Here is a 23,643-nt window from a genome sequence, read left to right on the forward strand (position 1 = left end):
GTCTCTGAACATCTCTATGCAGTTACACAAATCACTTTCTATTTAGGCTGATGGGTATTCACACATAGAAAGTATGATGATTTTCTGAAATTTGGATCACTAAAGATTTGGAGTAGAGATGAAGGGAAAATTTCATTTAATGGACTCTTTTATAGCTTTGCCCAGGGTAATTGGTAAAATTAGCAAGTATTTCTTACATTTTAAATCCAATTTTAAATCTTTTGGGTTACATAATAAAGCCTAGCAAGTCAGTTTTAATATACCCCAAATTTCCCTAGTTTTGTTTTGCTAATAGGTTTGTATGTGTGTGTTTGTATGTATATATTAAACATATAACCTATTTTTAATCTTAATATTAAATCTTAATACAGCATTAGTGAATATGCTGTTCTTAGATGGTAAATATAGATTTATTTCATTCTTCAGTGTTTAAGTTTCATAAACAGAATGAAATTAAGAGGCAGTTAAAATAATACTATAATTTTTATATATGCTATGTGTAATTTTTCTGAGTTATTTTTTTCTTTTTTTCTTTAAAAATGGTAATTCTTAGCTCTGTGCTTATCTAGCATGATGAAAGTTTTGTTCTGTTTTGTTTTTGTGTGAGCATTTGGCATGTTTGGCCACATATTTTTCACTGTGATAACTATTCACTTATTTGGTCTCTTCTTTGCCTTGGAAGATTATCAGCTTAGAGTTGCAATTTGGTGCTCATTAATTCAATTAAGTTTTAGTATACTTTAATATTCTTAACTTTTCTGCATTTAAAGTGGTATTTGAGAATAAAATGATTTAAATTATTATACATATATGTATGCGTGTGTATATATACACACATACAAATATTAGTGTTCATAGTAAACTGAAATTATTCAGTATGAAAGCTAACATATATTTTATTAGTGAGAAATTGAGACTTTGGAGAAATTAGTATTTTCATGTGTGTTCATACTTTTAGACTAAAATGTTCCTAAATTTTCAAAAGCAAACTCTTTGAAGTATATATGTGTGTGTGTGTATAAGTGGTTGGTTTTTTGTTGTTTTTGTTTTGTTTTGTTTTGGGGGGGGTTTTTGAGATGAGGTTTCACTATGTTGCCCAAACTGGCCTTGAACTCCTGGTCTCAAGTGATCCTCCCACCTCAGTCTCCCAAGTAGCTGGGACTACAAGCATGTACCACCATGCCTGGCTGTTCAATTATATTTTATTTTTAAACTCAAGCTTTCTATTTGGTGAATTTTTGATACTTGAAAAATGCGATTTTATTAGGACATTATACAGTTTGAAAATAATCTTTTTTTTTCAAAGCACCTGTGACAAAGGATGAAAATAGTCTTATAGAAAACCAGTGTGGATTACGAATTTTCTACAAGTGCAAAACAAAATCAAAAAAAGCATCAAATTTGAATTCACATATAATTAACACATACAGAATTGGTTTTATTGGCAATTTGTTACCATGTTTAGTAGTTACTTCACTTTAAAATTATCATTTTACATGCTGTTGACCCAGAAGGCACTTCAGAATAGGCGGGGCACAGTGGCTGATGCCAGTAATCCCAGTACTACAGGTGGATCTTTTGAGGCTAGAGTTTGAGACCAGCCTGGGAAGAGACCCGTCTCTATTTAAAAAAAAAAAAATTAGCTGAATGTGGTGGCATGTGCTTGTGGTCCCAGCAATTTGGGAAGCTGGGGCAGGAGTATAGCTTAAGCCTAGGAAGTTGAGTTTATAGTAAGTTATGTACTTGACATTATAAAACTCATCTTAGGTTTTTGAGACCTTACTAAAAAATGAGAGAGAGGTATAAGCTTTAATTACTGTCTGTCAGTCAGTCAGTCACCATATTGCTTCTTTATTGCTGACTTCACCTACATTACTTTTAGCAACTGTTTTTCACATTACTTTTAATACTAGAATAATTTATGCTAAAAGATAGAAAATCCTAAAAATAATCTTGATATTGTTTTATGTCAAAAGGTCTGCACCATTATTCTCTATAAGGGGATAAAATTATTGAGCAAATACTCCAGATTCTTTATGTACATAGATGAATCAGTAAGGATAATTTTTTTATCCCTTCTAGAAAAATAGCATTTCAGAACACTTTGCAATATGTTTCTACTTTACCTAAAGAGAAAGGACTCTATTTGCTATTCATTTTAAAGTGAGGGAGTGGTAGGCATATTGTTAGAAAGTCATTTTTTTCAGGCTCCGATATGTCTTATATTTATGAATTGGCATATATGTATATAAATGAGTGTGCATCCACATCCATCTATGTACATATATTCGTGAAGAAAATATAGAACTAGAGAATAGTAAATAAATTCTCCTTGTCTAAAATGACTTATAATTGGAAATTGTGTTGTTTCTTTTGTATTGTACAGAAGTCTTAGGTGGTAATCTTATTTGTTAACATTTTGAGTATCCTCTTTTTTGGTTCAAAATAACCATTTATTACAATATTTACGTAAGCAGTAGAATTGTACAATTGCTACTCACTGGAAAATATTAATTTCAGATCAGATGAATATGGATTGATAGCATGATATGTCTATGTAAAATGTATACCATTTAAATTTTTGATAAAACATTTTGTGAAAATGTTGATTTTTCTGGGATCATGTTTCTGTGAATTGATTGTTCCTTAACACATTTTTTTAGACTTTGACATAGATATCCTAAATGCTCTGTACATTTCCTAAACTTTGAAATAGAGAAAAATAGGCTTTTGATAAAAGATTCAGATTGTGTCTTTCTTTATGCCTTTCTTAACAGATTTTCTAATAGCTTTCAGAAACATTTCCAAATGATTTCTTCCTGTAAAGGGAAGGAAAATTGAAGAAAGAACTTAAATTTTGTTTTGTTTTACTTTTTATTTTTTAATTTTTGTTATTTAAAAAGTGATGTCACATATACTACATGCCATTATTCATAAAAATTGCATTTTCTATACAATCTACCTTATTCACATTTTTACTATTATAAAAATAGTAAAAATGTAATAGTAAATATTATAGTAAATAATATTATTATAATATAGTAAATATATTTTCTAATATAAAATAACAGACTATTTGTGGTCATAAAACAAATCTGGCTTGTATTTGAACTAATACGTCCTCATTTAAGGAGTTTTAAGGTTTCCTTCTTAAATTGACTGTCTTAAGCTTTATAACAATGTCTGGCTCTTAATTTTAGTAAATGGCATGACACACTATATCCTATCCATGGAGAGCTTTTGACAAAAACTTATTTATTAGAATTTCTTTGGTGTGTGGTTTACTCAGGTGGCTTCAGTTTCTCTTTAGTAAAATAATATTTCCATGTTGGTGCTAGAGTACATAAAAATGTTATTACTGTGAACACATCTTCTGCAGATGATATCCTGTTCCCTTTCTTTGTTGATATTTTTCTTTCTTAAACTTTGTCGCTCAGAATATCTTTAATGCTAGCCAAGGAGTCAGGGATTTGGACGTATTTTCATGGACTTCCAAAGCTTTTTTCCCCCAGGTGAGTTAACTGTAAGGAACAATCAAATGTCATTCAGGTATTTCAGCATGTATAACAAATTTTGTATTTTATCTTTTGAAGCCTTTGCTTGAGATTGGTAAAAATTATTTACCAAAGAGAGATTTATATAAAGTACTGCAGTAATTTCCCTTCTACTACTGCCAAAGAATGTATTAGTAAATTAAGTGAAATTTTTACATGACTTCAAGTTTGCTACATTTAGTTTTATGACTACCCTCTTCAACTATTATCTCCAATTTTGGCCTTTTCAGAACTAACTTTTATTTAAGTGGTAGTGTCCTGACTTTATGACTTTTCTGTTTTTTCTACTGGCTCCTCTTGCACATTGCCCTTTTGAGTGTTTATCTAAGAATGGGGTGGGAATGGAGGGGAAAAAATTATATTAGAATTCACCAATTTCATATACTGGTGCCTGGGTCTTATATTTCTGTATTGAAAATATAGCATTTATTTTAGGATTGCTTGAGAATGATGGGCACAGTTCCATGAATTTATGTCTATCATGTATTTTTTATACTGTTTAGTACAAAAATTGGATAAACTTTGTATTACATTTATTAATTTATAATCAATAAAATATTAACTATTTTAATAAAAGTTCTTATATATTGTCTTTCAGTGGATAGTTTGCAATTATTATTAGCTTTGCCAATACTTATTTCCCAATGTTACCCTGACTGATCAAAAGTTAGCATTAGTATTATAACTAATTAAATGCACCAAGCATATCATCACCAGTGAAAGTGTTTTTTTGCTATTTTGTGTATATTTGCCTGTCATTTTTTATGTTGTCATGTAATTTTTACAAATTAGTTTTAAATAGGACTAAAACTTTCCTCTCACAACTATGAAATGGTATATTTATTAAAATTGACCATTTACAAATAGACATTTTTAAATGCTTACTGAAAACCTTGTGAGTGTAATAGCATTATGTAATATTTAGCTCTTACTCTCAATTTTTATTTTGTGTGCTCTTTGTGTATTCATGAAGGTACTCAAATATAAATTTTTACAAATATGTATGCATGGATATATGAAATGCGTATTTTAAGTTTCTTTTCAGTTGTGAACTTAATCTAAGTTTTTCTAGTGTTTAAAATTCTCTTGTCGGCCGGGCGCAGTGGCTCACGCCTGTAATCCTAGTACTCTGGGAGGCCAAGGCAGGCGGATCACTCAAGGTCAGGAGTTCAGAACCAGCCCGAGCAAGAGCGAGAACCTGTCTCTACTAAAAATAGAAAGAAATTAATTCGCCAACTAAAAATATATAAAAAAAAATTAGCCGGGCATGGTGACACATACCTGTAGTCCCAGCTACTCAGGAAGCTGAGGCAGGGGGATTGCTTGAGCCCAGGAGTTTAAGATTGCTGTGAGCTAGGCTGACATCACGGCACTCTATCCCCGGCAACAAAGACTCTGTCTCAAAAAAAAAAAAAAATTCTCTTGTCTATTAAATTACCAATATATAACTTAAAAATATTGGTAAATACAGTGTGGTAATTACAGTAAATGTAAGTAAATTTTCCATAGTACATAGTTGTATAAGTAAAAGGTGATAATTATTTATCACTACAATGAGATTTACAAAATATGTGAAAATTAATAGTGGGTTTAAAATTTTCCCTGATCAACTCTATATTGAATTAACAAAGTCACAGGTACAGAGAATTCTTGAATACATATATTTTTTAACCCAAGGATTTTATTTTTGGTTTTCTACTATGTATATGAATATTATATGTCTCTCTCTTAATATGAGACTACTTACAGGGGTAGAACTATTCAGTAGAATTTTATCTCGTATAATGTTAGTTTTTTCATTTTTATTCTATTTATAATATTATTAAATATTAATTTTAACCTAATTTTTATACTGTAACCTAAACTTTATACTGTAATGTTCCATTACAGTTATATATTACTGTATTTTAATAAAAGTAACTTACAGAGTCCATATTACTGTATTTAAAAGTGCAGTTTTAAATGTGTTTTAAAGGAGTAATAAAAGCAATGGAAGAACCCCCCAATGTGGAACTTTTATATACATTAGTTAGGAAAAGGGAAAATATGGAAAGTTTGTTATTTCTCTTTATTACATTCACATAGGAAACAATTTATTACAGCATTCATATTCAATAGAAAATTTAGGGCAAGTTCATTTCTTTCATTTTAGAAGTGACTTTTTTAAATAATATAAATTCAAATGCATCATATTTACTTTAAAATGCATTTTTAATGTTAATGTCTCCTCTCTAATAAAAACAGTCTTTTTTTCTTTTACTAACTTTAATATGTCACTATATAGTAATGGCCTAACAAATCTAGCAAGACATTTTCATTTGTACTGTATTAGAAAGTGTGAATTGTTAAGATCTTATGAGCATCTTTATTTCATTCATTACTAGCAAATATTAAGATGTAGCTATATTTTCTGCGTACTTTTCATCATTGTTATCTATTCTTATAGATAAGTCTCTGGAATCTTCATACCTATTTTCTCTATTTATAAATAATTATTTCAAAGTGGGAAGAAATTATTTAGATTTTTTGCACATAACAACATACAGTGCAGTAAAAATGATTCAAAATTGTTCCGTTGTGGTTCACATAGTAAATTATTTTTATTTCTCCTACCATTAAATATTGCATTAAAAGACAAAGGTTAAATCAATGACTCGTATTTCTCAAACTGGTAGGCAAAAGCCAGAGATTCAGTTGCTCTCCTGCTATATTTTCTTCTGTTCAACTTTATTTTAAACATCATTCAGTGTTGAAAAAACTGAGTCTTTAATTAGTGGCATTAACTAATAATTCAGTTATCTTTAAATATGTGTTTTCTTTTTAAATTGGCAATATTGTAGTCTTTCTATGAAGACTATTAATAGGAGGATTTTGAAAGTGATAATAGATTTCGTTTATTTTTTTCCCCCTATTTAAATTTTCAGGAATCTAAAACTAATACTGATGACTTTTTCAAAGACATAAACTCCTGCTGCCCACAGGAAGCAACAATGCAAGAACAAGATATGCCATTCTTGCGAGGAGGGCCAGGCATGTACAAGGTAGTGAAGACTGGACCTTCAGGTCACAACATCAGAAGCTGCCCTAACCTTAGAGGTATCCCAATTGGAATGTTAGTTCTGGGAAACAAAGTCAAAGCAGTGGGAGAGGTATGGATTCTTGTAGCTTCATGACTTCTAAGATATTCATTTTTAATGTAATACAACCGAAGCATCTCTTTCTTCTAAAGGTTGCCATTTCCATTGCAGGTTTTTAAAATGTTAATGTATTTACTTGTATTGCAAATACTAACATAATTTTTCTGCGCTGCTTTTCTAATAATTTTGTTCTCATAATTATCCTTGTGAAAACAAGATTTATATTCAGAAATGATTTGTATTGTATATATAAATGTTTGGTATTTGCATATATCTTTTCATTATTACAAATGTACTATACCATCATGGATTATCAGCACTTAAAATATTTTATGTGATCAGTGTGGAGATGTGATCATATACAAAGGATTTCATTTCTTTTTTCCCATTCATAGGTCTCACTGAAGTCCTGAGCAAATAAAATTTCTCTTTAGGCTATTGTGGCATTTGCCTCAGCTGATAAGCTTGAAGATGTAGTGTGTCATGCTATTTCTCAGTAAGGGTCATTCTCAAGTTGCACTATAGATACTGTCAACCTAAATAGCAAGTATGCTGTCTTAGGACATTTTAGATGCTAACAACAACAGCAAAAAAAGCCACATGTTTTTGGGTAATGCTTAAAATTATTTAGGGATTATCTTTGTGGTTTAAAAATTATTATTTAACCAAATTCACAAATAAGCAGTATTTTACAGAACTTTTTATTGATTTCTGTCTTACCTCAGGCTGCGGTCTTAATTTCAGAAGCTAATTTCATGGTAGAAATGAATTGGAATGATTACACTATTCAAGCACTTAAGCTTTTTACTGGTTTTCAGACTGAGTGCCCTGAAAGAATCAAGCCAATCAATCATGCTTTTTGTTATGTGCCAGGTAACCAATTCTGAAGGTACATGGGTGCAGCTGGATAAGAACAGCATGGTAGAGTTCTGTGAGAGTGATGAAGGAGAGGCATGGTCCTTAGCTAGAGACAGAGGCGGAAACCAGTACCTCCGACATGAAGATGGCAAGTTGGCTTAAATTTGTGATTTATTCCAATTAACCTTTGAAATACAGAAGTTTAATGTGTATTGTATTGTTTTTGTCTTAAAGAGTTTGGTGTGTTCATTTTTTAAGGAAAAGCCAAACTAAAGATTAAAAAATCTTTCAGCTGTTAAAATTGGTTTATAAAATACAAGGATACTAAATGAGTGCACATAAAAGAAGAAACTTAAAAGAAAGTTTGAAACATGTAAATTAATCTTTATAAAGCATGCTTTTTATTTCATTAATATAAATATGTATGCCTTATTCTTCTGTGCCAGTCCAGGACTGAACATTTTACCCTTTCTATCATGAAATGGAAGTTCAGTTTTCAAACCACCAATTGCAGTGCTTCTCCCAGGCAACTTCATTTGATTGAATTTTGACTCAGGGAAACAACATTGAATAAATACATAGCATCTTTTGGGGTTTTCTATTTGTTGTTAGACTTTTAACTTTCGACTTTATCTATTGAACATTGACCTCAATAATAAAAGATTTTTGTTTTTTTCCCTCCGTTTCTTTAATCTCCTGGTGGCAAAAAACTTATTCTTCAAAGTTCAGACCACATTGGTTCTGTAGTGAAGTTAATTTTTATTTCTTCATACCCAGATTGTGAGTCCCTTGTGGACAGGCACAGTGTTTTTATCTTTGCATTCCTAGTTCTAAAGCAATTTTGACACAATCCAGTTGCTCATAAAGTTTGATAAATACAAGATGAATTATAAAAATAATAGGATATCAAAATAAGTATGTAAACAAGGATAGCCTTGTCTGACAAATCCAAAAATTTATAGGATAAGGTTGGATAAAAGAACTCATTTCATTATTCAAAAGATAATAAATTTATAATACTATCCAAGAGATAACATAGCCATAAATATAGATTAAAAAAAGGTTTGAAATTTGCATTAATGACATTTGGAAATATTATCTCCTCCCACCTTTTTTTTTTTTTTTTTACCCAAAGCCTTAAGCCTTTTACATAGATAATGAAATCTTTAGTTTACAGGTAAGGAAACTAAGCTCATAGAATTAAAATGACTTGCCTGTGGTTACACAGCAGATGTAAGACTTGAGTCACAATATTCATTCACATTTTAAATGCTGTGCTCATTACAACATGCTACACACTGAACACAATTTGACAACCTACATCGTATCCTTGTTTTTACCAGATAAACTTTTTTAGTCAAAGGTGATGTGGTCATAAAACACTTTTCTGAGATAGTAGAACTATTTATTTGCAAAAGAAAAGGCTCAATTTAACGCATATCAGACATTTACAAAATAACGTTCTCATTTACTATATACTTATTATATATTACTATATATTTACCTCATATTCATTAAATTTTTATAGGAATATTCACATGTAAATGAAAATACCTAAAGTAAGATCAGCTGTATTAAGATATACTTAAATATGAGATGGGCTGAAGTGACTCCCAAAGGACTTTTCTACCTTAATAATTTTTAACTAGAAGTATAACATAATGTGGACTCTGGGGCTGGACTGCTGGGGTACAGATCTCAGCTCTACAGTGTCTCAGTTGTGGGACCTTGGCCAAGTTAATCTATTTATTATCTCTGTGCCTCGGTTTTCTGCTTTACAAAATGACCTCATAAGTTATAACCTCATAAATTTGATATGAAGACTAAATGAGCAAATAACTTAAAAAGCTAACAGATGGTAAGCTTAGATATTATTGCTAAAATATAAAATGCCCTCCCTACTAAGGAGCTAGTTTTAACATGGGAAATTATATTCTCATAAACTTAGAAGGTAGAAGGTTCTTCTAAGATAAAATGTCTCCTAAATTAGGATATTATTTCTGGTGAGATATATATTCCACCCTAAAAGGTATTTAAGAGAAATTTAAGTTTGTCTCCATAATCAGTTAATCACTCTTTACTCTTTTGATGTGTGTATAGGTTTACAGGTTTACAGGGTAAGAGTAAGATATGTTCATCACAGAATGACGAACAGATCCCTTTGTTGTAACAAAAGGGTCAAGTCTTAGAAATAACCTGTGATGTTAAGGAAAGAAGTGATATGATGTTAGTGCCTTAAAATCACTAAGATTGGTTGATGTGGTACCCAATTAGTCAGCTCATTGGTATTAATATTTAATATGGAAATAAGAGGAGTTGACACTATGGTTATTTATATGAAGTAGTGTAAGTAAAACAAAAGCTTTCTTCTTTGTAAAAATTATTTATTGGTCTTCGATATCTGTAGATAAAGCTGGTAGGCCAAGTTACTACTGTGGTAACAACAGTCTTATCTCTAGTGGTAGAGCATTCTGGAGTCTAGAGGGGAAGAGTGATGCTGTCTTTCTGTTCAGGTTGCTGTTCATGAGTGTTTTTCAGAAGTATTCCACTGTTGAAATATCTCATACTGAAGAGTATTGCCTAAGGGAAGTGCTAGGATTGGTTTTTTTAAATAAAGTCTCCAAATACTGGTAAAAGGGTAGACTTTACAGTACCACTGGTATGGCAGAATTCTGATTTAAAAGTAGAAAGAAAACATTCTACCACAACCCTATAGTTCCATGTTCTGTTAAAGGGCTATTGACTTTTTAAAAATATATTTAAAACGTTTCATTTTTATAAGGTTATTTTAATGGAAAAAACCCTTTTTCTCCCTGTTACCTTTCATTTCACAGGCTTTATTTTGCCCTTTTTAAAGCTTGTATTAATATGGATATTTAACTATGATATTGTTTTCTATCAGAATCTAGAGCCACTTAATTATTCATAGGGGATTGATTTAGTTTATCTGTTTTATAGATTGCATCTTGCCATTTGTAAACTGAATAAAATATTTGTCATTTTCTGGTTGAAATAAGAATTCTGACACATTTGTTGACTTTAGAATGTGTTAATAGACTCTGACTATGTGAACTGGTTTATTATTATCCTTTCATTGAGGGAAAATATCTTTATGTAATAAATGCAAATAAGTTAAAAATTAAGTTTTGTGTAATTTTCACATTCATAATTTAAAATATTTTACAAGTAAAAATTTCTTTTGATACCGGATACATAGACTCTATTTTGAAGATGTTTTTCTCTATTTAAGTGCTAATATAGAAAATATTTTGATTTCTTATTTATGGTTTATCCATTTTGTTTTGTAAAATACCTTTGTATAAACTTGTTACAAATGTAAGAGTTCCTGGTCCAGAGATACCAGTATACATTCAATAATGTATCCTGCCACAGTTAAAGTAAATTGGCTGCATAAGAGCTTATGCTATTTCTAAACTTCACTGGGTATTTGATAAATGAACACAAAGATTTGTCAGGTCCTTTGTCAGTGTTAAGATGACCTGATAGATATTTAGACTTATCAAATCTAAATGTAGCCTATTTTAAAATCTATTCAATGCAAAATCGTTTATAATTTTTTCTCTTTGTTGCATAAATAGAGAATAGCATATAAGAAACTAATGTTATAGCTGTGGCTCTTATTGTAGAACAAGTTCTTCTGGATCAAAATTCTCAAACTCCTCCTCCAAGCCCTTTCTCAGTGCAAGCTTTTAATAAAGGGGCAAGTTGCAGTGCCCAAGGATTTGATTATGGACTTGGAAATAATAAAGGTAGGTGTTTAAAAGTAAGTCTTTTACTTACCTAACATCAGTATTTTTATTACCTTCTCTTTCATCCATTTTTATTCCTGTTCACCAAGAAATCTTTATTAAATTAAAATTTGTTTCTAGGAACTAACACTCAAAATGTTTAAAAAGTGTTCTTTTTGCAGTATTTTTACCAGTTTTAGCTTAAATTCATGGAAGTTCTTATTGTTTTTCTATTTTTAAAACACTCATTTGAATTCATATCCTAAAAGTTCTATGTCATGCATCTAGTAAAACAATTATTATTTTTATCATTCACTTATTATGAGCAATGTATGATACTGAGAAACAAAGAACTTTCTCAAAAGATCCAACTAAAATCAGAATGTTACTTTTAACCACATAAGATGTTTACTATTTAATAGAATCGAAGATAGATAATGTTTGTGAATTTGTACCCTCGTAATATTCCGAAATTAAAAAAAGAAAAATAAATAAATAAAAACTGTAGTACAATCCTTAGCAATAGATACATTTTATGAAAATTGAGATAAAAATACTATAAGAGTATTACTTTTAAGTAATAGTACATATGAGCTTTATAAAACATGTGATTTGAATGTCTAACCCAGTATCTTTATTAATTTACAATTATATGAAATGATATGTTTGGGTTTGATATATATAATGAAACCAGAAGGTTGTAAAAAAGAAAAAACCCTAAGCCATACAAATATAAAATATATGAAGCTGTTTTGGCTGCATTGATAGAAAACACCAGCATCATGGGCAGTCCAAACAGTAGTTACTTTGGAATAATTTATACTTGAAGTTCATCCAAAATTGCGTTTTTATGTAACTTCACACACTCTTGTTCTTTCCTGTTTACCTGATCCTGACTCCTTCTAAATCAGCCCTGTTGTCAGTGGCTAACTTACAGTTAGGTGGTGTGCAGGAGGGAGAAGATAGCCTACATGGAAATAATTTTTCTTTAAAATCTTATTTAAATTAATTCATAGGACTTAATTTCAAGGGACAAATACAGTGTCATTATACCTGACTTGCGGAACAAATAAAAAAATAAAATAATGAACAAAATACAGAATTACATCACTATCTAAGAAATATTCAATTTAAAATAAAACTGTTTCCTATTGGATATCTTCATTACTTTCCACAAAGTATTTTTGTGAAAGAAACCTAGCCACCAGGCTTTTTTTTTACTCTCTTAGGTTGGTCTATCCATAGGCATGGGTATCATCAGCTGGCTTACCTTCAGTAGCTCTGATTTCCATTAACTTAAGCTAGATCTTTATGCTTATGAAGCGTAGATGCTTGGTGGTGTTTTCTTCATGTCCCTTTCTCATTGTTGTCAACTCTTAAAATCTCAGCATTTGCTTATCACTACTATACCTCTATAGTAAAGTGTTAAAGCCATGCTTAACTCAGATTGTATGCTTTTAGTCTTTAAAATGTCTGTCTTTGTACTGATAGCTGTCACTGTAAATCAGTCTTTAAAATATAATTTATTAGAACGTAAGAATAACAGCCAGTTTACAAGAGACACAAACATTGCTGAGAACATTTGTTATTAAATAGAAATAGTAAGTATTACTTTTTTTTGAATATTGTTCAGAACTACCATGCACTGCTCTGGTCACTGTGTTGGGTGCCTGTAATCCTAGCTACTTGGAAGGCTAAGGTAGGAGGATCACTTGAGCCCAGGAGCTCAAGGCTATATTGTTCTTTGATTGTGCCCTATAACTAAGCACTGCACTCCAACCTACGCAACATAGGGATGCCTCATCTCTTTAAAAAAAAAAAAGTATGCTCTTGTTAATAAGCTTTTTAAATATTTAGATGGTGCAAAGAAATATTAAGATACTTAAATTTGATGAAATATATCTAACCTTTATTTATTACCTATGATGTTTTCTTTAACTCTCCATACTATCCAAGATCAAAGAATTGTTTTTGTAAAAGTTTTTGCCTTAAAATGCTATTTTACAAAATTCATCATAATCTTTAAAATCTTTTTTTGCAATCTGTAGCATTTATGTATTAAAAAATAAAAGTGGGCCAGGCGCGGTGGCTCACGCCTGTAATCCTAGCACTTTGGGAGGCCAAGACGGGCGGATCGCTCAAGGTCAGGAGTTCGAAACCAGCCTGAGCGAGACCCCGTCTCTACCAAAAATAGAAAGAAACTAATTGACCAACTAAAAATATATATACAAAAAATTAGCCGGGCATGGTGGCGCATGCCTGTAGTCCCAGCTACTCGGGAGGCTGAGGCAGTAGGATCGCTGAGCCCAGGAGATTAAGGTTGCTGTGAGCCAGGCTGACACCACGGCACTCACTCTAGCCTGGGCAACAAAGTGAGACTCTGTCTCAAAAAAAAAAAATAAAAAATAAAAAAATAAAAGTGAATAACTTGTGTACTTTTCCTTTAAATCTGTCCCTGTGGCTCAGTTGAAATTGCATTTATGAAACTTTATTATATATAGGAAATATGATTGAAAAGGCACTGTTTTATAGTTTCTTCATGTGTTAGTCTACATGTGTTTTTTTTTCCTTCTTCAGCACCATTTAAACTGTTTAATATACATATTCTCACAAATCAGGATTTATCATCCACCTTTTCTTTAAAAATATTTTTTGTTAAAATCCTTTGTATTTATTAATAATAACTATAACATGAGCATATTGTCATATTAAGAACATGTACTTTGCCCCCTTTAATTCTACATTTGAAAGAAAAACTCTTAGCACTATTTGCATATTTTCTGCATGAAATATACTGCAGGTGAACCAGGGTATTATTAGTCATGGCTGGACACTGGAAAAGATGTCATTTACTTAGATCTTAATTTATATATGTGTGATATTGAAGCAACCTATTGTAGATTCTTCACAGACTCTATATTCCCCACCATAAATAATGAGAGATGTTACATATGAATTTAAATGGATTTGTTTTTGTAGGTGGGCTGCTATTTAAAATTTTATGGGGTGCTTCCATTAAAAAAAAGGCATGCAAAATTTGGTCCCTAATTTGAGGAGAATATACACAAACTTTCATGCATTTCTGAATTGGCATAGTTTTATTCAGTGTTTAACTTTATCCAAATGTCATAAAACACCATTTACTTTGCCATTTTGGATGTTAATGAGTAATACGTTGTAGTTTTGATTGTTTTGCTCACTGCAGGTGACCAACTGAGTGCCATATTGAATTCCATTCAGTCACGACCCAATGTCCCAGCTCCTTCCATCTTTGATCAAGCTGCAAAACCTCCCTCTTCCCTAGTCCACAGCCCATTTGTGTTCGGACAGCCCCTTTCCTTCCAGCAGCCTCAGCTTCAGAGTAAGTCTGTCAAGCCTTACTTGCCTCATCAAGCATTTCTGAAGCTTTGTTCTGAGTTGTTTATCAGTTACTAATTAGTTATCAACTCACCTGACTGGTTTTATTTACATAGGATGTTCTCCCCTCCCACATTTTTGAAGTTTTTAAGCTATTCTGAGCTGACATTTCTGCAGCTTATAGTCACACATTTTTTATTAAGTATTAAATAATGATTATTATGCTTTCTAATCTAATTTCATTATAAGAAAATACATTCTACAAGAAATATTGTTAAGAAAAACATTTCTGATTTAAATTTTTCTTTTTTATTATGCATGATTATGGTAAGCATCAATTACAGGGATAACTTTCATTTCTTTATATTGGATTTTTGTTACTTTGAGATGCCCTAAAGAATAAAGCTATTTCACTATACCAATGGGTAGAAAAGAGATTGTATTTGCTTGGCAGGTTTGTTTCTTCCAAGTAAATTTTATATCTGTATGATGTATGGCAATTTAGGTTTTGAAATTTTTTCAAATTGTTGTTTCCTCTGTTTCTTCTTATTTTGCTGTTGTTTTTGTTCCTAATACATTAATCATTTGATTCCAGCTCTTCCTTTTAGGGTTGCTAGCCCTTCATTCATGATAGTAACTTACACTGGTTTAGAAAAGAGACCCAAACAAATTACACTTGACTGAGTGTTCTTTGTTCTTAATAACCTGCTGAGCCTTCCACATAAACTTCTCAAAGCTCCTTGCAATGTGACAACAATATGCTCTTCTTGGCATTCAGTTAACATGTTGACTGTATAACATATAAGTGCACTAACTGAGTGAGATAGTTTATGAAAGTTTCATATTGTACACCATTGTTTGGATTGAAATGCATGACCTCTTTGCTTTGATAAAGTATTTTCACACTTAAGTCTAAGTTATTTTTCTACAAAATACTTTGATAACTGTTATTAGGGTTACTTAAGAGAATGTTAGCTGATTTAGTTTTACTTAGAACCAGAACAGTATATAGCTTTCAAATGATGTTTTTCATTATTACATTATTATCCACCTTAGGTAAAGAATATACAAGGATATAAACTTTTCTGGATTTGTACTATACATTAGGGAAGTTTAATGAAATTACTTTAGAAATATAAATAATTATCAATTTCTAGTTTATTATAATCTCTATTCATGTGTAATATTCACTTGAATGTCTCAGAAGAATTTCAAGGAAACAAGATAGTGTCACATGTGAAATAGTTTTTTATTTTCATGATAAAAGTATTATTTCAGAAGAATGAAAGAGAAGTGAGGACTTAGTTTACTGTGAACAACAGACTTTTTACATTTATATGTAATACCCAGATTGTAGGACATTTTAAAAATAAAGATAAGGGAAAAATCAAAAAGAAAAAAAAATCATGGTCAGGCAGAAAATTCATATTAGAAAGTTCAAATTTATTTATATTCAAATTTAATTTTAAAAGAGAAATTGCTCATGTCAGAGCAGACAAAAGAACTAAGAAGTAAGGACTTTTTTATTCTTCTAAAGGGTCATTGCAAGTCTTCACAAAAACAAGTGTAATTACTATTTTTATTTTACCAAGTTTAATAAAATATTTCAAAACAAGCTATACAGATCATAATAAAATTGGATTTTCCTCTTGTAGGGGATAATAGGTTTCCAAATGACATTGTGTCAGTATAATTTTATGCATATTGTGTATAAGTGTTATCAATACCACATTTCATTTACCACCATCCTGGAACAAATTTGAAATCATGGTCTAGATATGTCTCAATTGTCAATTTTCTGAACAATTTCTTGCCCATTCTGCAATAATGGGAATTAGATCTTTTTTAAAACTTCTTACTCTCAGCAGAATATTATTAATGTTTGACTTCCAAATTCCAGAAAACAGAAGTCTCAATCTTTAGCTCAACGAAAAAAAGTATGAAATCTGAACAGTAGCTTTAATGTTTTGAAAATAACCAGAATGGCACTTTTTACATCGTGTTAAGAAATATAAATTTGGCAGAGTGCTCACTGCTGTGCATCCCACTAGCATTCATCTTGCTTTAGAAGATGGCTTATTCATACTGAACATCCCTGTGCTAATTAGAAAAGTGAGAATCATTTTTTTCTTATACTTTTGTAATACTAAAATAAAATGTTATACAGAAGATTATATTTACTAAATTTGCTTATAATCACCACTAAGTACTAAATACCATAGTTAAGCACTTTAATATATGCTTGTTTGAGGTCATGTCTGTTATCTCTGTTTCACAGGTAAGGAGGCACAGAGGCTTAGAGGGGATAAATGCTTTGCCCTAGAAACATACATAGTAAAATGGTAGAGCCAGAACTTATGTTCAGCTCTATTGGCTACAAAAGCCATGTTTTAAATATTCACCCTTGCCTAGATAAATAATGCAAAATCTACTCTTTAATATATATATTTTAAACTTCTGCTTACATTTGGTTCTGACATCTAGAGTATTACTTTGTTCAAACTGATTATTTTTATCTTTTTATAGTTTAATTTTTTAAATGTAGCATAGTTTGAAAAGAAAATTTCCTAAATATAATAATTCAGGTTTTCAGTTTATTAGACAAATTCTACAAAGACATGTTTAAATTTATCTAGCATTTCTATGAGCATTATTATCAGTAATTCTTTGGAGTTTTTTTTCTGAAGCATAGTTTTTTCACTGATTTTTTTGAATTTAAAATAATCTAGGTCATGAATTGGATAATATTTAAATTAGCAGAATTATCTTATATACATACAAATTATTTCAATTATTCTAGTGAAGTAGAATAATTAGAGAAATAAAAGTTACAAATTTTCCTTGTCTTACCATGTGTGTGCATGCACGCAGAGTCATGAGAAAGGGAGATATGTATATAGAATTTTTCTTTACTGTTATATAATTTTGAAAAGAATTATGTAGTTTTTAGGATTGGAAAGCAATTTGGCAATAGGGTTCTAGTAGTCTGAGGTAGGAAATGATATCTGTGACTGCTTTAAGAATATTATATTCCTTTTTATCATTATCTTTCCTCATTCCTTTTGAAAGTATCATTTTATGTCCTATAACTCCTTACAGTGTCTTACACATCATAGGTATCCAAGGAGTATTTATTGACTATAGACATTTCAGATTATCAGTTATTCAGTTTAAGATCATATATTTCTTGTTATCTTATGATAGATATTCCAGTGTACTTGAGTACATCTTCAAAGAAGAGAAAGAATATTTCTTGGTAATTAGTAAAGTAGTAATTAAAACCAATTATACACTGATATGATGTGTAATCTGTGTTTATACAGATTGAATCTAAGCAAGATTCTCCATCAGAAAAACTATATACCAAATAACTATGTTTAACATAGCATTTTATATCACTTTCTACCTGCTGTCCAAGAGGCTAAATGGTTTACTTCTTTTCTTTCTTTTTTTTTTTTTTGGTAGAAAAGTGGTAAATAAACCTTAAGAGAATTTACTATTCTATTCTCCCAGAGATTTAAACATGTAATGTATAATATATGTCAAAATATATAGTACTTTCAAGCACAGATGTGATAGCACTAGGTTATCATACAACAAGAGTTTCTCTGTTATGCTCATAAAGTCCATTTGGGTATGTGCATGAATGTTTATTTACATTTGAAAATGCTAACATGCTAGTGTACTATGTTAACTTGTAGAGACATAGTCATGGGAAAGACTCAGTTCAAATTTCCCCTCTAGCAATTTACTGGCTTTAGTTAAGTTACTTGACATGTCTGAGCTCCTACATAAAATGGGATGCCCAATTAATGTTATTTTTCTATATTACTATTGCACTTTGATGCAAGCACTTAATCTCTCTCACATTCCAAGGAAAAAGTGGGAGAAGTCACAGTCATAAGAGAGAGCAGTCTTATTCTCAAGTGTGGAATGAGTTGCAGGGAGGAATTTATAATAGAAAGGGACAAATGAGGTTTCCTAGCTACTTTTTGGTCTTTTTTTAAAGGTATAACTTGATTATTTGTTTTGAGATTAATTCTTAATATAGTTAGACTATATTCAGATGTTAGTGTGAATGTTAGTAAAAGCCAACTTTATGAGACTTAGAGATCATTTCTATCCTGAATTATAATGACAGCATAGCATTTGTCAATTTGTTTATTGGCCTGCTGTGAAGGTTTGTGGTTGTAGCATTTGATTTAGGAAGGAGACCTATGTTTTAATCTGTTCTTCCACTAACTAGTTTTGTGACATTAAGCTGCTTTCTAAAATCTTTTCCTGCTCCTAAAGAAAAATTAAATGATTTTCATCAAAGATTTTAGGAAATCAGGGTCAGCTTTTATTCAAATATTAAAGTTTGATAAAATTTTTCACACTTGAACTTACAGCATCTGTCACAACAACCAATGTATTTATTTAAATTTTGGCTCTAACATCTGTAGCGTCCCTGCAAATCTTAATCATTTTAATCATGGGCCTGAATTGATCTGCACTCAGCTGAACCATCTCTTTATGGTTTAAAAGCTTTGACCTAGGTTTTTTTTTTCCTTTTCATCAGTAATTTCTTCATCCTCCATTCGCTTCATTCTAAGAATTCAAACCGAAAAGAATGCTGATGCTGCTTATAAGACAATGTTTCCTAGTGCATTTGTTTTTTCCTGAGTAGATATTACCTTTTATCTCTCTCTCTTCTCCTACCTCCTTATTGGTTCTTATGTTTATTTCACCCTTCATTCCCATCTTTCTTCAGATGGGTTATTCATTCTTCCATTTAATCACCTGCTTTTATTAAGTATCTATTCTATGCTAGGTTATGGGAACAAACAAGGTTAATAAAATATGTTTATTGATCTTGAAGGGCTTCTAGAATATTTAAGAGGATAGCTATGTTAAAAAAAAAAATCGATGGCATGTTTTAAGTTCTGAAGGAGCAATATTTTCAGGATGCAGTGGAAACATACAAGAGAAAGCTCCTGACTCAGCCAGGAGAGTTTAAAGAAAGTATTCAAAAAAGCAGCAGCTCCTAGTGAGAAGGATTCATAAGAATTGATCAGACAAGGAGGTTATAGGAGCATTCCAACTGTGAGGATAACATGAGCTAAGTTAGAGAAACCCATTAAATCAGCAAGTAATGATTGAGCACCACCTACCTACCAGGTACTATTCTAAGCACTGGCCATGCAGAGGCCATTTTGGAGTAATCAAACTCTAAAACCTGGTTAGAGTAGGTTCAAGAGAAGGGGGGAGACAATAAGTTTCAAGAACTCTGTCAAGATTTGCTGCAAAGAAAAGGGAAAAAATGTAGAGGGACACCAGGAGAGAAATGTGAGATCTGGATAAGTTGTTGTTTTGTTTGTTAATAGTAAACAAGGAACATCAAGATTGTTTTCTAATGAGAGTAATCCAATAGAGAAAAAAAATTATGCTGCAGGGAAGAGGAGAGAATTGCTGGAGGGGATGCAATCCAATGCAAAGTGGAAAGGTTGGCTAAGTAAGGGCACAGATAGTTTTTCTATCATACAGGAGAGAAAAAAGAATGTATGATGTTGGGAGCACAAGAATGTTCTGTTTGTTTTTTCTAAGTAAAATAGAAAACAGTTATCAACTCAAATGTAGCATGGAGAGCCCTTGTTGGTGGTTTGAGGAAAGAGGAAGAAAATATATAAAGTAGATATCCCCCAAAATGTAATGTTTCTCAAAATGACTTTTAGATAGTTCTATAGAATTTTAAACAAAAAGCATGACATATGATCAGTTTTACATTTGTGACAGTTAACTGAAAATAATATGGAAAAGATGCTGGAGAAAGAATGTTAGAGTCAGGGAGTCCAGACCCAAGTTGAGGAGGGCTTAAATGAAGGTTGATTGCAGGGGTGATGCAGAAAAAGTAACAAGTTTAGAAATATTTAGGCAGTAAAATGCACAGAACATGCAAATCATAGTTGTGGGAGCCAGTCTCAAGTGACATCCGCTTTTGTACTCTGTTTTGAAACATAATATGCTTTACCTAATACCAGAAGTATAGAACAAAAAGCTGGTTTTAAGAAAAAAATGAGTTTAGTGGGATAATTTAGTTCCAATAGACTAATATAATTTGAAAATGAGAAATATTTAGCATTGTCGTAACTAAAGATGGCATTGTTGACTAAGAAGTTGAAAATACACTATTAAATTATTCATATATACGTTTTTAGTAAAATGAATCATTAAAGCATTCTCATGATTTTGCACTTAATTAAATTTAGAAAGGATTTGGTTTATATATCTCCCACTTTGTTATTCTGTTCAACTTCTACACTGTAGTATATCTCATTATTGAAACTTAGCAAAACAAATGTTTATTTTTTAAATCAGACTCCTCACCTTTATCATTAGATTATCTTTCTTCCTCCCTTCAGTTAATTTAAGAAATCTACACTATGAGCAGCCATTAGTCATATGGGCATAATTTCTAGTGTTCAGGGAGCCTAAGAAGTCATTCAGCTCTCATTTTTAGATGAGAGAATTCTTGGTGACTTGCTCAAAGTCATACAGTTAGTTGGCAAATCTAGGACTTGAATATGAGAGTCTGCTAACTCCCTCCAGTGTTTTTTTTTCCTGCTACATTTCAGTTACCTTACATAGACTGCAAGAATTGGAACAGATAAGAGGTCATTTAGTCCAACATTCTTATTTTATACCTTAAATCCCTCAACAATAATATCCCTAAGTAAACTTTTGCCAGGTGGATAATTCAGAGTGTCAAAAGACTATTCAGATTGTGCTTCTCATGTTTGTTAGAGACTAAGGAAACAAAAATCCTCTACTCCCCTCATAATAAAGAAAGAATGTAGTCCTCCTGCGTTATCCTTAGTTAACATATATCCCCATTTTGAGGCAGCATATTGATGATGTCTGCCTTTTTCTTATTTCTGCAAATATTACTTTAAAAGTACCTTATCCTGGCCCGGGGGTGGTGGCTCACGCCTGTAATCCTAGCACTCTGGGAGGCTGAGGCGGGCGGATTGCTTGAGGTCAGGAGTTCAAAACCAGCCTGAGCAAGAGCGAGACCCTGTCTCTACTATAAATAGAAAGAAATTAATTGGCCAACTAATATATGTAGAAAAAATTAGCCGGGCATGGTGGCACATGCCTGTAGTCCCAGCTACTCGGGAGGCTGAGGCAGCAGGATTGCTCGAGCCCAGGAGTTAGAGGTTGCTGTGAGCTAGGCTGACGCCATGGCACTCACTCTAGCCTGGGCAACAAAGTGAGACTCTGTCTCAAAAAAAAATAAATAAATAAAAGTAACTTATCCTTTTATTGGGGGGGGGGAGGAAGAGGGAAGGTTTTAGCTGTCTAGCATTGTGTCCTCAGGCTACCACTTACGGAGATAGGAAATTATCATGGTTAATGTTCATCACTTGATCAAAGTATCTGATTTCTCTGATGTATAATTAGTATTTTCTCCCTTGCAAATAATAAGCCATTTATGGAAAGTGAGATTTTGTTTTTGAGAGTGTAGCCAGCCGTCTTGTGTTTCAAGTTATTGCTTGAGAAGCAATCCAGTCTTTCCTTGGAGTTTTTTGAAGTTATTCTTTCTAAGCTATAGGATACATACCTATCAAATTATGCTCAGAATTTTCCTGTCTCAGGTATCATAAACTCTGAAAGGATATGGTTTTCCAGAATATTATTTTCCTTAACCATATTTACTAGGGATTTCCTAAACCATATTTACTAGGGATTTACTATATATTCAGTAATATGGTCCGAGTATGGTTTATTCAAATTCAGTTATGACTAGAAGCCATTTAGGGAAATATTACATTTTAGGGGATATCTACATTATGTATTTTCTTTTTTCTGTTTTCAGATCATGTGGATTAATGTCATAGTCTAGTGAAAAGCTTGTTTCTAGTTGATCCTTAATCCGGAAATGTTCTATTGTTCGTTCTTTTGTAATTCTTTTAGTATACTAACATTTATGTAACTAAAGTTTTAGATCCTATTCCATGTCTTAAGCTGCTTTACCATTCACATAATTCCATATTTCTTCTGATAAATTTATTACAAAGGACAGTGAATGTATTGGTTATACGGTGATATTATAACTAAAGCTGTCAGTCCAGACAGCAGCCATAGCTAAGAGAATGTAAGAATCATCACTGTCACCTTATTTTAAATCCTCTGAAATATTGACAGAAGTGAGAATAATAATTATACTTAATTATGCTTATAATTAGCTGTATATTATTTGGTTACACACCTTATTTTAAATCCTCTGAAATATTGACAGAAGTGAGAATAATAATTATACTTAATTATGCTTATAATTAGCTGCATATTATTTGGTTACACACATCCTTTGACCAGTTGACAGTATAATTTATATATTGTCTCTACAAGAACCAATAAACTAGTTTTTTTAATTATTTTATTTAAAAATAATTAATTTCCAGAATATCTGAACTATAAGCTAGACCTAACCACTTACTGCCTGTTATAGGAACCTCTGTCATCTAAAATGTCTGAAGTTCTATTCAGAGAATAAAATGTACAATTATTAGGATTTAAATTGAGTGAAGAAAGTTAGCAACACTGTTCGTATCATTTGACCACAAATGTGGCAAAGTCTTATCGTTGTTTGTGAAGGATCTGTAGAATTAGAAAATTTCTCTCTTATATCTCAAAAAATACAATCACACACATAAATGTACATACGTAAAGCATGAATAGAATATAGTGAAATTTAAACATTGTAATAAGACTTATAAAACTTCTTTAAGCTCTTTCAAATATTTATGTTAGGATTGCATCTAGTAGTTTTACTAAGACTATAAAATTTATGACTGTAGTCTGCTTCCTCAAATTGAGAACTAGACAATATAAGAAGCAAAATTACATGCCAAAGATTATTTTTTCCATTATAGCTTTTCCTAATATCTCTCAAAAATTCTTTTAATATTTCCTGCCAATAATTTAACATATTATTGGTAATGTCACAGT

General features: G+C 31.3%; 1 protein-coding gene across 12 annotated transcripts in view; it reads left to right on the forward strand.

Moving 5' to 3' along the window:
• MYCBP2 (MYC binding protein 2) overlaps window positions 1-23,643 on the forward strand; it is a 261,302-nt gene that overhangs the window by 183,651 nt on the left and 54,008 nt on the right. For 8 of the 12 annotated variants that reach the window (XM_076009352.1, XM_076009354.1, XM_076009353.1 and 5 more), the window contains 5 exons: window positions 3,438-3,512; window positions 6,479-6,703; window positions 7,565-7,697; window positions 11,197-11,319; window positions 14,504-14,659. In XM_076009352.1, the coding sequence (XP_075865467.1) occupies window positions 3,438-3,512; window positions 6,479-6,703; window positions 7,565-7,697; window positions 11,197-11,319; window positions 14,504-14,659 (712 nt within the window). The remainder of the gene's footprint in view (window positions 1-3,437; window positions 3,513-6,478; window positions 6,704-7,564; window positions 7,698-11,196; window positions 11,320-14,503; window positions 14,660-23,643) is intronic. The other 4 variants (XM_076009358.1, XM_076009355.1, XM_020290306.2 and 1 more) reach the window with 4 other exon arrangements.

This window comes from Microcebus murinus, chromosome 13 (genome assembly GCF_040939455.1).
Source record: "Microcebus murinus isolate Inina chromosome 13, M.murinus_Inina_mat1.0, whole genome shotgun sequence".
Lineage (NCBI taxonomy): Eukaryota > Metazoa > Chordata > Mammalia > Primates > Cheirogaleidae > Microcebus > Microcebus murinus.